Here is a 13,837-nt window from a genome sequence, read left to right as displayed (position 1 = left end):
TGCGCACACTGCAGTAGGCTATAAGCATGAATATTCCATTAGCAGGAAAACACCATTATCAAAAGTGTGATTATGCATGTGTGATTATGCATGTAATGCTTTTATTATAAAGGTGCATTTTTACATTGAAAATGTACTTCCCCAAACTTGAAACTCACGCGCTGCGTATGTATGCCAGTGAGGCTCTACACCCATTGTAAAACAGATTCATGTGCTTCATTTTAAGAAGTTATTTGGCCACTTTAGTTGTGATACAAACCTTATCAAAAACATATAGGCCTATGGGCTAGGCTACATGAGGTGTGTGACTAGGATTTGAAAAAGTCGCAAAAAAAGCATGCGATGGGCATCATTCACAAGTGATCATATATCATTCAAGTGATAGGCTAATATTGTCACCAATGACACTTCTTGATTTAGTCTTGTCTTTACATATGCTTAATAATATATGTGTGAAATTTGTTTTGATATAGAATGGACCATTATCATGCACCTGTCTCGAAACAGGGGCAGGGAAAAAAAAATACATGTCATTTATGCACTTAAATAGCAAATGGAGGACACTTTTACCGTGGTTAATTTTTATGCCAGCCAGGTAGGCTATACTCCTGTTGTAAAGAGAAGCAATGTGCTTCATATTAGAAAGTTGAGAAATGAAATAAATACAATAGGCCTAGCCTATAGAAAGCTGATGGGATCCTCTTTTTAATAGAGGCCATCACTCTGTTTTCTCACGCAATTAATTGTATAGCCTATAGACATGTTGCGCAACATTAGCTGATGGGCTCTCGTGAATTGATTTTTGATTACATTTGCATTGATGTCAGAGTAATTAGAGGGACAAGAGTGCTATCAGGCAGTTAGCAAGTTTGGTAGGCTACTAATGACCATCAGCAGCATCAGAGCTTGGAGAAGCCTAATTACCCTGACTAAATGGTCACGTGGAATTTGACTGCTGTCATGACTCGTGACCGCCGTTGTGGCAGTAATACGGTCACCGCAACAGCCCTAGTTGTGGGTTGTTAGCTTGAATTCAAGGTTGGGTAGGTGAGGTGTACCTTCCTGCTTTCTCCTATGAGCATACGGTACATACGTTTCTCAGTGATGGAGGTGCGTACGTCCAGGTTGGAGGTCTTGTTCTTTATGTTCTGGGCCAGAGTGAAGATGTCCTCCAGCTGGGGGTGACGCTGCTCCAGGTCACTTTTAGTCACCTGGACAGAATATTTATTATAAAGTCCTTTTTACATGAACATATTACAGTAACCACAACCACAGGTGCAAATACTATTCCAAACACGACTCCCAGGTTTATGCTACAGAGGTTTACCTACATACACAGACTCACTCAATGTTCATGGTTACATGAGTTACAGTATATGCCACAAGTAACCACACTCTCAGTGACTAAAGTCATCACCCAGTCATCACCAGTCCCCATTAATTCCCCCACACACCTGTAGGCGTCCCATGGTGGTGCGTATCTCGTCTGTGTCCCCTACAGTAACGATGTTGGACTTGAGCATCTGTGTGATGAGCAGCAGCCAGTCAGCCAGCTCTGTGGCCGTCTCGTTCAGATCTGTGGGGGCCACCAGCTCTGGGCTGCGGGGGGTCTGGTGGTGCCGGTCCTCACTCATCAGACTGGCCATCTGTACTGCCGATGGGACCACTGACACTGGGGATGGACACAGGGGAGGAGGGAAGTGGAGAGAGGCCAATTTGATTCAATCCAATGTTTATTTGTATTCAGTTTTGCCATTGCCAGATTACAAATTCTGTTGTTAAAAACAGATAGGAATGTTATAAAGTAGTAACTAGTAATTGATAATTTTGGTTAAGTTACCTGAGAGTTGTTGTTGTTGGGCGACATGGTGGTTCCATGGAGAAGAAACAGGATGTTGCAATGGAGACAACATAGGTGGGTGTTGAGATTCCTTCAACCTTCCGTCCAGAGCCTTCCAGTCTGCCGCCAGCTGCTCTACCTTACTCTACACACAGGGGGCACAGGAGAGCACACATACATCTGTCTTCACTTGGAGTTACAGTCGATTGTGACTACAGTTTAACAAACGTGTAGTTGTTGTAGTGTTGTTTCATGGGGTATTTTTTGTTCATTGTGTGTTGATGCAACTGTGTTATGCTTGTTATTGGCCAAAGCAAAGCAGACCTTCTCCAGGGGAAGCAGCTGTTGTCGTCTTTGTAGTTCTATGGAGCGGGCCAACAGTTCCTCTAGCTCTCTCTTACGCTCCCTCATAGCTGCTGCCAGAACCTACAACACAGAGAGAGACAGACGGACATAGAGACAGACAGACAGAAATGAGTGGCTGAATGTCTCCATCTAAAGGAGACAGTTATAGTCCAATCAAATAAAGAGACCTTGTTAACAAAGTACAATAAAACACTGGATTTAAGGTTCTGCCCAAGCATCTTCAATTTAGCGTGTTTAGCCAACGTGCTGTGTGTGCATATTACCTGGCTCTCTGCAGGGCTTACACCTCTCCCACTGAGGCTCTGGTGTGTGACCTGAACCCAGTCGGTCATTCTGTTCATCTTGTCCTGGAACTGACCATGACTCTGTAGGTTCCCCTCCACCTCTCCTACTTTATCTAACAACTCTTGAGTCACCTAGAGGAGAAGCAGGGAGGAAGGAAATCAGAGACAAAGAGACAGACAGACAGACAGACAGACAGAGACAGACAAGGAATGGAGAGAAGGTAAAGGAGAGAGATTGTCAATTTCCATTGGCACTTTTTTATTGTTACTCTCTTTTCTCCAGTTTAAGTTGACATTAAGGCTACTTAGTTGCATTAGGTTCATTAGGAAATGTAGGTTGAATAGGTCCTTCTCACCTTGCTCCAGTTGAGGTTGATGGTCCTGAGTTTGCTCCTGTGCTGATCTCTCTCCTGAGGACTCTGATTGGCCAGAATCTGGGGGCCGTTCTTGTTCAGCCAACCAAGACGCTCGTTCTGGGCGTCCATCTCCTCAGCCAGGGCCTAGAGTGAGATAGGTGAAGGAGGGTTAGGGAGAGATGAAAGAGAGGTGAAGGAGGGTTAGGGAGAGATGAAAGAGAGGTGAAGGAGGGTTAGGGAGAGATGAAAGAGAGGTGAAGGAGGGTTAGGGAGAGATGAAAGAGAGGTGAAGGAGGGTTAGGGAGAGATGAAAGAGAGGCAAAGGAGGGTTAGGGAGAGATGAAAGAGAGGCGAAGGAGGGTTAGGGAGAGATGAAAGAGAGGCGAAGGAGGGTTAGGGAGAGATGAAAGAGAGGCGAAGGAGGGTTAGGGAGAGATGAAAGAGAGGTGAAGGAGGGTTAGGGAGAGATGAAAGAGGGTTAGGGAGAGATGAAAGAGAGGCGAAGGAGGGTTAGGGAGAGATGAAAGAGGGTTAGGGAGAGATGAAAGAGAGGCGAAGGAGGGTTAGGGAGAGATGAAAGGGAGGTGAAGGAGGGTCAGGGAGAGAATGAAAGAGGTGGCGGAGGGTTAGGGAGAGATGAAAGAGGGGTGAAGGAGGGTTAGGGAGAGATGAGAGGTGAAGGAAGGTTAGGGAGAGATGAAAGAGAGGTGAAGGAGGGTTAGAGAGAGATGAAAGAGAGGTGAAGGAGGGTTAGGGAGAGAATGAAAGAGATGGCGGAGGGTTAGGGAGAGATGAAAGAGAGGTGAAGGAGGGTTAGGGAGAGATGAAAGGGAGGTGAAGGAGGGTCAGGGAGAGAATGAAAGAGGTGGCGGAGGGTTAGGGAGAGTTGAAAGAGAGGTGAAGGAGGGTTAGGGAGAGATGAAAGAGGTGGCGGAGGGTTAGGGAGAGATGAAAGGGAGGTGAAGGAGGGTCAGGGAGAGAATGAAAGAGGTGAAGGAGGGTTAGGGAGAGTTGAAAGAGAGGTGAAGGAGGGTTAGGGAGAGATGAAAGAGGTGGCGGAGGGTTAGGGAGAGATGAAAGGGAGGAGAAGGAGGGTTAGGGAGAGAATGAAAGAGGTGGCGTAGGGTTAGGGAGAGATGAAAGAGGTGAAGGAGGGTTAGGGAGAGATGAAAGGGAGGTGAAGGAGGGTCAGGGAGAGAATGAAAGAGGTGGCGGAGGGTTAGGGAGAGTTGAAAGAGAGGTGAAGGAGGGTTAGGGAGAGATGAAAGAGGTGGCGGAGGGTTAGGGAGAGATGAAAGGGAGGTGGCGGAGGGTTAGGGAGAGATGAAAGGGAGGAGAAGGAGGGTTAGGGAGAGAATGAAAGAGGTGGCGTAGGGTTAGGGAGAGATGAAAGAGGTGAAGGAGGGTTAGGGAGAGATGAAAGAGGTGGCGTAGGGTTAGGGAGAGATGAAAGAGGTGTAGGAGGGTTAGGGAGAGATGAAAGAGAAGTAACAGGGAGATGAAAAGAGGGTAATGGGATTATTAAGGGGTGAATGAAGGGGTTGGAAAATATGTGGATTAGGGGGGCAACAGGTTCTGGCCCTGAGCCTTACCTTGAGTTCTTTGAGGTTCTTGTCGGTAGCGGTGACGGGAAGAGAGCTCACAGCACACTCAGCCTCCTGCAGCCACAGAGCCAGGTCTCCACTACGCCTCACCAGCTCTGATAAGGCAGGGTCACCTCCAGCCAGCCTGCACACACATACACAGGTACAAACACACACACATACAAACACACATACATACATACACAGGTACAAACACACACACATACACAGGTACAAACACACATTCAAACACACACACACACAGATTGAGATCTATTTCTCTACGGCTGCCGTGTGTAGGCCTAATCCTAACGTTTAGGATATATTTGTATACTGATCCATCATGCTGATATCAAACATTACAGCCTAGGACATTGATGCAGAAAATATTCATACATTTGGAAAAATGGATAAACATTTTATTGGCGCATATCTGCACCATAGTAACAGTAACAGTCTAGTTAATCCTCCTCATATAAACATACAAAAATATTTAAAACATGCTTTTTCCATTGGACACAATTTTTGAGGCCCGAAATGCCCTTCATATCACCCTTAAAAAACGGTACTATTTTTAGGGCGACTGTGCTTCGTTTCCATGGTGTTCATTTCCGTGGTTACCTGCGCTGTCTGTCCAGCACCTGTCTTTGCACGGCCCTGCAGCGCTGTCCCAGGGCCTCCAGCTTGTTCTCCATCAGGGGCCCGTCAGGGGCCGACAGCTGTCCAATAATCCTCTCCCCTGTCTGGCTCAACCCGGCCAGGACAGGCATGTGACTGGCTAGACCCTCCTCCAGCTCCTATAGGGAAGAGAGAGGGGCTTACTGATCAACATAACACTAGGGAAAAAAGTTGTATTAATCAACAGAATGACTCAATTGGAAATTAGCTGGTATGAATAATGGATTGCAACTATAGGTATTGGATAGATTGGACTCTAACGGTAACAAGCAAGCTAGCTGTTTCACGCATCCTACAGATAATTATGATGATGTTAGTTGTAGAGATACTATATAATATTAGCAATACAAATGTTAATCTCCTTGTTTTTCATTCTCTCCCTCCCTCTCTCCCTCTTCTGTCATGAACGACAGAGCGTGAAAAGTGCTGGATAATTAAGAAGAGAAGCCGTATTGTTCACGTTCAAAGACATACATTTTCTCTCAGCAAAACTCCCCAACCACATCAGTTGCTAACGTAAACATACTGGTCTGATTTGTTTGATCGTATTCAGATTATGGAAATAATTGTGTTTATCATAAATAAAACATGTCAGAGTTCTCATTGAAGTGAGTGAGTTATACACACACTCCATTTCTATTTCTCTCTCTCTCACACACACACACACACACACACACACACACACACACACACACACACACACACACACACACACACACACACACACACACACACACACACACACACACACACACACACACACACACACACACACACACACACACACACACACACACACACACACACACACACCTCCTGGTGTGTCCTGGCTGTGTCCTGGTCCAGTTGTCCATCAGGTCCTGTTCCCTCAGTGAGCACCTGTTCTATGTCGGTCAGCCACTGGCTCAGGTCGTTCAGGTCACAATGGAACTGTCTCCACTCCTCCACCGCATGGTCAAAACTCCTACAGACAGACAAGGGACAGCAGATATTGAATCAGTTGAGTTGAACTAGTCCAACCACTAACCTTAACCATTAGAGTGGAAACTAACTTTACCCAGACCAACCCCTAACCTTAACCATTAGGGTGGAAACTAGTTTTACCTAGAACAACCCCTAACCTTAACCATTAGGGTGGAAACTAGTTTTACCTAGACCAACCCCTAACCTTAACCATTAGGGTGGAAACTAGTTTTACCTAGACCAACCCCTAACCTTAACCATTAGGGTGGAAACTAGTTTTACCCAGACCAACCCCTAACCTTAACCATTAGGGCGGAAACTAGTTTTACCCAGACCAACCCCTAACCTTAACCATTAGGGTGGAAACTAGTAGATCTGGAATCTGTTAATCTGTTAAAGTCCTGATATGGCTGTAGCCTCTATTATTATGGAATCTATTGTGAGTTGTAATTCCCTCATAATGGACTGAATGAGGACCTCTCCCAAATACATTTCTGTAGTAGGGATCCTCACACTTTATGGCTGACACAATTTTAGCACAAGAACTGTTTAAGGATTATGAACTGGGGTTCATGTTATGAACTGGGGTTGCCTGACGTGACTAACTTTTTATTTAGTTTTGTCATTTTTTTCAGAGAGGTGGTTATAGGTACAAAGAAAATTATAGAAATGCATACAAAAGATAACCTCAACCATCCCCCCCCTAGTCCCAATCCACCTGCCCACATCCTCCCTTCCCACCCAGAAACAGCACTATGCATTTGATCCCAATAGCCAGAAGGGGGAGCCATGGGAAGCTTTGAACTACAGAAATTCAACAGTGGCAATATATTCATTTTGACAATAGATATTCTGCCGGTTAAAGCAACTTGGATATTATTCCATCTACTGAGGTCAGATTGAATTGATTGTTCTGGTAATGGTTTTATCTAAGGAAGGAACTATATCTACTCCCAAATACTTTAAATGGGAAACGATTGGGATTCATACGTAGAGATGGAGTCCTCCATCGGGGTCTTGAGAGGCAGTAGGGCTGATTTGGTTAGATACATTTTATAACTTAAGATGAAGTTGAATTTATCTATGAACTTTAATGCATTTGGGAGTGATTGAAATACATTGTCTAGATATAGTACAATATCCTCTGCATATAATGAGATGAAGTGATCAGTAGATTTGAGGGAAATAGGTCTTATTTCCTTCTATTGACAAATTGCCTGGGGCAGGAGTTCCATGGATAATAAGAATAGCAAAGGCGAAATTGGATCGCCTTGTCTGCGGCTTCTAGTGATTCTGAACGGACGGAGCAGAGCAGGTATTGCCTGTTGTTACTATGGCTGTGGGATTGGTAAATAGTATTTTAATACATTTAAATGAGCCAATTCCCATATGTTCCAAGACAGACGAGAATGGTCATATCTCTGGTCTATCAAAAGCTTTTTCTGCATGGCGAGACAACACAGCCCAAGGAGCTGTTGTTTCTGATGAAGCATGTAAGATACTGTATGTAATAGTCGGTTATCTGAGGATAAATGCTTTTTAAACCCGCTTTGTTCCATGTGGAACAATTTGGGTAAGTAAGTCTCGAGACGGGACGACAACATTTGGAAAAACAGTTTAATATCTGTGTTTATCAAAGATAGGGGACGATAGTGAGAACACTGGGTGGCATTTTTTTTTTAAATAAAAGCTAAATTAGTACTGTATTCACATTTCTCCCAAATGAACCATTGTGAACACTTGTATTAACCATTGAGCAATAGTGGAACGAATTGATTCCCACATTTGAAATAGACCTGAGAACAAATACCATCCCTCCAGGTGATTTGCCTTTATTCAGATTCTGATTCAGAGTGTTTAATAGTCACATGTAAAGGGTTGCAGGTGTGATTATGGGAAACCTGATATTGTGTACTACCAGGGTACAATGAAAATCTTTGGCTCTGAGATCCAACATGCAGGACTAAGTGAAATAAAATAATGAAAATGGTCATTAAAAAACTATAGAAATAGAAATAACATGATATATATCATAACTGTAACAATAATGAATAAATAAAGTGATTAATAAATCAATTCATGCTACCCAATGCCCGTGTTCTTTTTTTTTAAACAATTAATTAATTATTCCTTTTGTGGGTGTTGGTGGGTGGATTCTGGAATCAATCCGGAATCAGAATTAGGTTGTTTCCACTGGGAAATTCCTTATTTTTCCAATAAAGAGAAAGGAGAAGGAAAAACGTTGCCCCGTTCCTGACTTCCATTAAACAGTAACATATGTGTGGGACGCCAGGGAATGACCGGAGAAAATACCAATGAACCTCACAATGAACTACCACCATCTCTATATAAAGATAGAATAGGTCATTATCAATAAAATGTCACAATACGCTGTAGTGCGTTCGATTTGGCTGCTGTGGGGCAGAGACCCATTTTCAAGGGATTGTTAAATAAATATTTAAACATTTTGGTTTTAATATTGTCACGTCTTGAAGAGGATAGTCAGAACGACACATTTCCGATTATTCCACACTTAGCTCTATCATCAGACTTATACAGCAAGTAAAGGAATGCTTTTCATGACCAGTAAACATCAATTGATCATGTAATTTCAGATACATTCGGCATGTAGCTAGCTAGCTAAGGAAACAATGTGTCGTGCCCTGGCATATCTCTCCATCCTCTCTTGTCTGTGGTCAATATCTGATAACTGACATTTACTCTGTACACATGCTAGGTCAGTGGGGGATGAAACTCCCTGACAGACTAGTACAGAGACAGGATGGAGACAAGATCATGACTTAGTGACGTCATTCTCTGTGTGTGTGTGTGGCTGACACTGACGGATCAGTGATCAGAGTTACATCAAGCTACATCTAAGTGCCCGTATTCGAGGCGACAAACATATCCTCTCACATGCAATACGGGACCACCAAAGACTACGGCTGCTCTTCTTCCCTTTATTGTGATGCTATAATTAGCATTTTGTTTCCCATTTCTTTTTCCTTATGCTCTTTAGTGCTCATTGTGTATGAACACCTGACAGGTACTATGTAACAATGTTGACCGTGAGTCACCCACCCTTTGCGGTGGTTGTACATGCGGTTGAGGCGGTCCCACTCTGCGTTGAGCTGGGTGAGGGCGTCTCCTATCTGTGCCACCTCTCTCTGCGACGCCTCCAGGATGGCATCAGGCTGGCGCTCATGGATCACCGTCACCTGCTCCCCCACACACTCCAGACTCTCCTTTATACTCTGGGAGAGAGAGAAGGAGGAGAGGGGTAGGAGAGAGAGGGGGACAAGAGAGAGAGGGAGGAGAGAGGAGGGGGGAGACGTAAGTAAAAGAGTGAGAGGTATCCGTTCAGACCTACAGGACCTATCTCTCCCCTCATCCCTACCCCCTTTCCCCTCCTCCCTCCCTCTCTCACCCTCAGTGTGTCCTCCTGGCTGGAGAAGTCTTCATAGAGACCACTGCTGAGCTCGGAGGAGTTGAGCAGCAGTTCGTTGTCGGCCATGGCCAGCAGAACCTTGTTGATATTCAGCAGGTAGTCTGAGGGACTGAGAGAGGGCACCCTGTCCTCTGGCTCCATCTGCTGGCAAGAGACGATATTATGTTAGAAGAAGTAAATAGTGTGTGAATCAGACATTTTGCAATTACATTTAGCAGACACTCTTAGAACGACTTACAACCAGTACATTCAACTAAGGTAGGTAACACAACAACATGAGTCAGTGGGAAGCATCAAATGTCAACATTTTGATATCACTTTTAATTTGACTGTCATAAATACGTCACACAACAAAACAAGGTCATTAAAAGGACATAGTGAATAAGATAATAGGTGATGTGTAATACTAGTGATACACTGAACAAAAATGTTAAATGCACCGTGCAACAATTTCTAAGACTTTGCTGAGTTACAGTTCGTATAAGGAAATAAGTCAATGGAAATAAATTCATTAGGTCCTAATCTATTGACTTCACGACTGGGAATACAGATATGGTCACAGATACCTTACAAAAAAGGTATCACCATTTGCCTCATGCAGTGCAACACATCTCCTTCGCATAGAGTTGATCAGGCTGTTGATTGTGGCCTGTGGAATGTTGTCCCACTCCGCTTCAATGGCTGTGTGAAGATGGATATTTGGTGGGAACTGGAACACGCTGTCGTACACGTCGATCCAGAGCATCCCAAACATGCTCAAAGGGTGACATGTCTGGTGAGTCTGCAGGCCATGGAAGAACTAGGACATTTTCAGCTTACAGGAATTGTGTTCAGATCCTTGCGACATGGGGCCGTGTATTATCATGCTGAAACATGAGGTGATGGCAGCGGATGAATGGCACGACAATGGGCCTCAGGATCTCGTCACGGTATCTCTGTGCATTCAAATTTCCATTGATAAAACGCAATTGTGTTCATTGTCTGTAGCTTATGCCTGCCCATACCACAACCCCACAGCCACCATGGGGCATTCATCCGTGAAGAGCACAGTGGCCATCGAAGGTGAGCATTTGCCCACTGAAGTCGATTACGACTCCGAACTGCAGTCAGGTCAAGACCCTGGTGAGAACGACGAGCACACAGTTGATCTTTCCTGAAACGGTTTCTGACAGTTTGTGCAGAAATTCTTCTGTTGTGCAAACCCACAGTTTCATCATCGGGTGGCTTGTCTCAGACCATCCCGCAGGTGAAGAAGCCGGAAGTGGAGGTCCTGGACTGGTGTAGTTACACATGGTCTGCAGTTGTGAAGCTGGTTGGACATTAGAGGTCGACCGATTAATCGGAATGGCCGATTAATTAGGGCCGATTTCAAGTTTTCATAACAATCGGAAATCGGTATTTTTGGACACCGATTTGGCATATATATCTTTTTTTTACACCTTTATTTAATCTTTATTTAACTAGGCAAGTGAGTTAAGAACACATTCTTACTTTCAATGACGGCCTAGGAACGGTGGGTTAACTGCCTCGTTCAGGGGCAGAATGACAGATTTTTACCTTGTCAGCTCAGGGATTCAATCTTGCAACCTTACAGTTAACAAGTCCAACGCTCTAACCACCTGATTACATTGCACTCCACGAGGAGCCTGCCTGTTACGCGAATGCAGTAGAAGCCCAGGTAAGTTGCTAGCTAGCATTAAACTTATCTTATAAAAAACAATCAATCATAATCACTAGTTAACTACACATGGTTGATGATATTACTGGTTTATCTAGCGTGTCCTGCGTTGCATATAATCGATGCGGTGCGTATCGTTGCTCCAATGTGTACCTAACCATAAACATCAATGCCTTTCTTAAAATCAATACACAGAAGTATATATTTTTAAACCTGCATATTTAGCTAAAAGAAATCCAGGTTAGCAGGCAATATTAACCAGGTGAAATTGTGTCACTTCTCTTGCGTTCATTGCACGCAGAGTCAGTGTATATGCAACAGTTTGGACCGCCTAATTTGACAGAATTTTAAGTAATTATGACATAACATCGAAGGTTGTGCAATGTAACAGGAATATTTAGACTTATGGATGCCACCCGTTAAATAAAATACGGAACGGTTCCGTATTTCACTGAAAGAATAAACGTCTTGTTTTTGAGATGATAGTTTCCGGATTCGACCATATTAATGACCTAAGGCTCGTATTTCTGTGTGTTATTATGTTATAACTAAGTCTATGATTTGACAGAGCAGTCTGACTGAGCGGTGGTAGGCAGCAGCAGGCTCGTAAGCATTCATTCAAACAGCACTTTCCTGCGTTTTGCCAGAAGCTCTTCGCTGTGCTTCAAGCCTATCAACTCCCGAGATTAGGCTGGTGTAACCGATGTGAAATAGCTAGCTAGTTAGCGGGGTGCGCGCTAATAGCGTTTCAAACGTCACTCGCTCTGAGACTTGGAGTAGTTATTCCCCTTGCTCTGCATGGGTAACGCTGCTTGGAGGCTGGCTGTTGTCGTTGTGTTCCTGGTTCGAGCCCAGGTAGGAGCGAGGAGAGGGATGGAAGCTATACTGTTACACTGGCAATACTAAAGTGCCTATAAGAACATCCAATAGTCAAAGGTTAATGAAATACAAATGGTATAGAGAGAAATAGTCTTATAATTCCTATAATAACTACAACTTAAAACTTCTTACCTGGGAATATTGAAGACTCATGTTAAAAGGAACCACCAGCTTTCATATGTTCTCATGTTCTGAGCAAGGAACTTAAACGTTAGCTTTTTTACATGGCACATATTGCACTTTTACTTTCTTCTCCAACACTTTGTTTTTGCATTATTTAAACCAAATTGAACATGTTTCATTATTTATTTGAGGCTAAATTGATTTTATTGATGTATTATATTAAGTTAAAATAAGTGTTCATTCAGTATTGTTGTAATTGTCATTATTACAAATACATTTTAAAAACTGGCCGATTAATCGGTTTCGGCTTTTTTTGGCCCTCCAATAATCGGTATCGGCGTTGAAAAATCATAATCGGTCGACCTCTATTGGACATACTGCCAAAAAATAAAAAATGGCGTTGGAGGCAGCGTATGGTAGAGAATTAACATTAAATTCCCTGCCAACAGCTCTGGTGGACATTCCTGCAGTCAGCATGCCAATTGCACGCTCCCTCAAAACTTTTTATTGTCCCCAGCACAAGGTGCACCTGTGTAATGATCATGCTGTTTAATCAGCTTCTTGATATGCCACACCTGTCAGGTGGATGGATTATCTTGGCAAAAGAGAAATTCTCACTAACAGGGAAGTAAACATGCGTATGGAAAATTTCTGGGATCTTTTATTTCAGCTCATAAAACATGTGAGCAACACTTTACATGTTGCGTTTATATTTTTGTTCAGTATAGAATGTGACTCACCTCTGCAGTCAGGTCCTGTCTGTCTCTCTGCTCTGTGAAGCTGTTTGAAGAAGAGTCGTCGTCCATGGAGACCTCCACCTGTCTCACTCTCAGCACCCTAAACTCCTGTAAAGACAAGATAGGAATTTAGACACACACAAACACAAACACAATTACAAACCCACTCACACACACACACACAAACAAACAAACAAACACGCACACACCAGACAAGGCCATACTGTGCGTAATTAATCGCAAACAGAGAGCCTGCATAACATGGCCAAGGCCACCGGTCCGCCAGATCTTAAAACAGATCTCTACTATACTACGAGACAGGAATACATTTACATCTGAAATGCTGCAATGCACTTTATCTTATTATTGAGTATCTATGCTCTCTCTCACATGTAGTTGGTAAATTAAATGGGTTTTTATTCTTACTCCCTCAATCTGTGTTATGTATTGTTGTTAATGCTATTATTGTATGGTTACAGTGTTAGGATATAAATGTTACATGATTGTTGAGTTAGTGTAGAGATAGTGTATCATTCTCTCTCACCCTCTGAGTGGTGTACTGCGCCTGCAGCCGGAGCAGCCGGAGTCTCAGCCCCTCCCTCTGGCCCTCGTCTGCAGTCTGGAGCAGCACCTCCTCTCCTCTCCTCAGCAGCTCCTCCATGCCAGCCTTCTCCTCATCCATCTGACCGGTCAACACACAGGGTCACAGTGAACGTTGTCATGGAAACAAAGACTCCCTTTCAATCAAAACCAATCAAACAACTGAACTAGGGTTTTCCAGGGTTAGAAAATGAACATTACGCCCATAATCAAAAACAAAAAATAAATTAAACTGTGAATCCGAACCAAAAATAGCTTGAAGAATCCTAAATGATGTCCTTTTCCAGAGAGCCGAGGGTCGA

The 13,837-nt window shown here is 43.6% G+C and overlaps 1 protein-coding gene across 1 annotated transcript in view; it reads right to left on the bottom strand.

Moving 5' to 3' along the window:
• Positions 1-13,837, bottom strand: part of utrn (utrophin) — a 253,373-nt gene that overhangs the window by 196,729 nt on the left and 42,807 nt on the right. The window contains exons 37-49 of the mRNA XM_038962307.1: positions 13,480-13,617; positions 12,939-13,043; positions 9,498-9,662; positions 9,152-9,324; positions 5,921-6,071; positions 5,051-5,226; positions 4,439-4,574; positions 2,847-2,990; positions 2,470-2,622; positions 2,165-2,266; positions 1,841-1,985; positions 1,455-1,672; positions 1,094-1,211 (exon numbers count right to left, since the gene is read on the bottom strand). Coding sequence (XP_038818235.1) covers positions 1,094-1,211; positions 1,455-1,672; positions 1,841-1,985; positions 2,165-2,266; positions 2,470-2,622; positions 2,847-2,990; positions 4,439-4,574; positions 5,051-5,226; positions 5,921-6,071; positions 9,152-9,324; positions 9,498-9,662; positions 12,939-13,043; positions 13,480-13,617 — 1,924 coding nt within the window. The remainder of the gene's footprint in view (positions 1-1,093; positions 1,212-1,454; positions 1,673-1,840; positions 1,986-2,164; positions 2,267-2,469; positions 2,623-2,846; positions 2,991-4,438; positions 4,575-5,050; positions 5,227-5,920; positions 6,072-9,151; positions 9,325-9,497; positions 9,663-12,938; positions 13,044-13,479; positions 13,618-13,837) is intronic.

The sequence above is a fragment of the Salvelinus namaycush genome, chromosome 24 (assembly GCF_016432855.1).
Source record: "Salvelinus namaycush isolate Seneca chromosome 24, SaNama_1.0, whole genome shotgun sequence".
NCBI lineage: Eukaryota > Metazoa > Chordata > Actinopteri > Salmoniformes > Salmonidae > Salvelinus > Salvelinus namaycush.
Note: the sequence above shows the minus strand (reverse complement) of the source record. Positions and strands in the feature narration are given on the sequence as shown.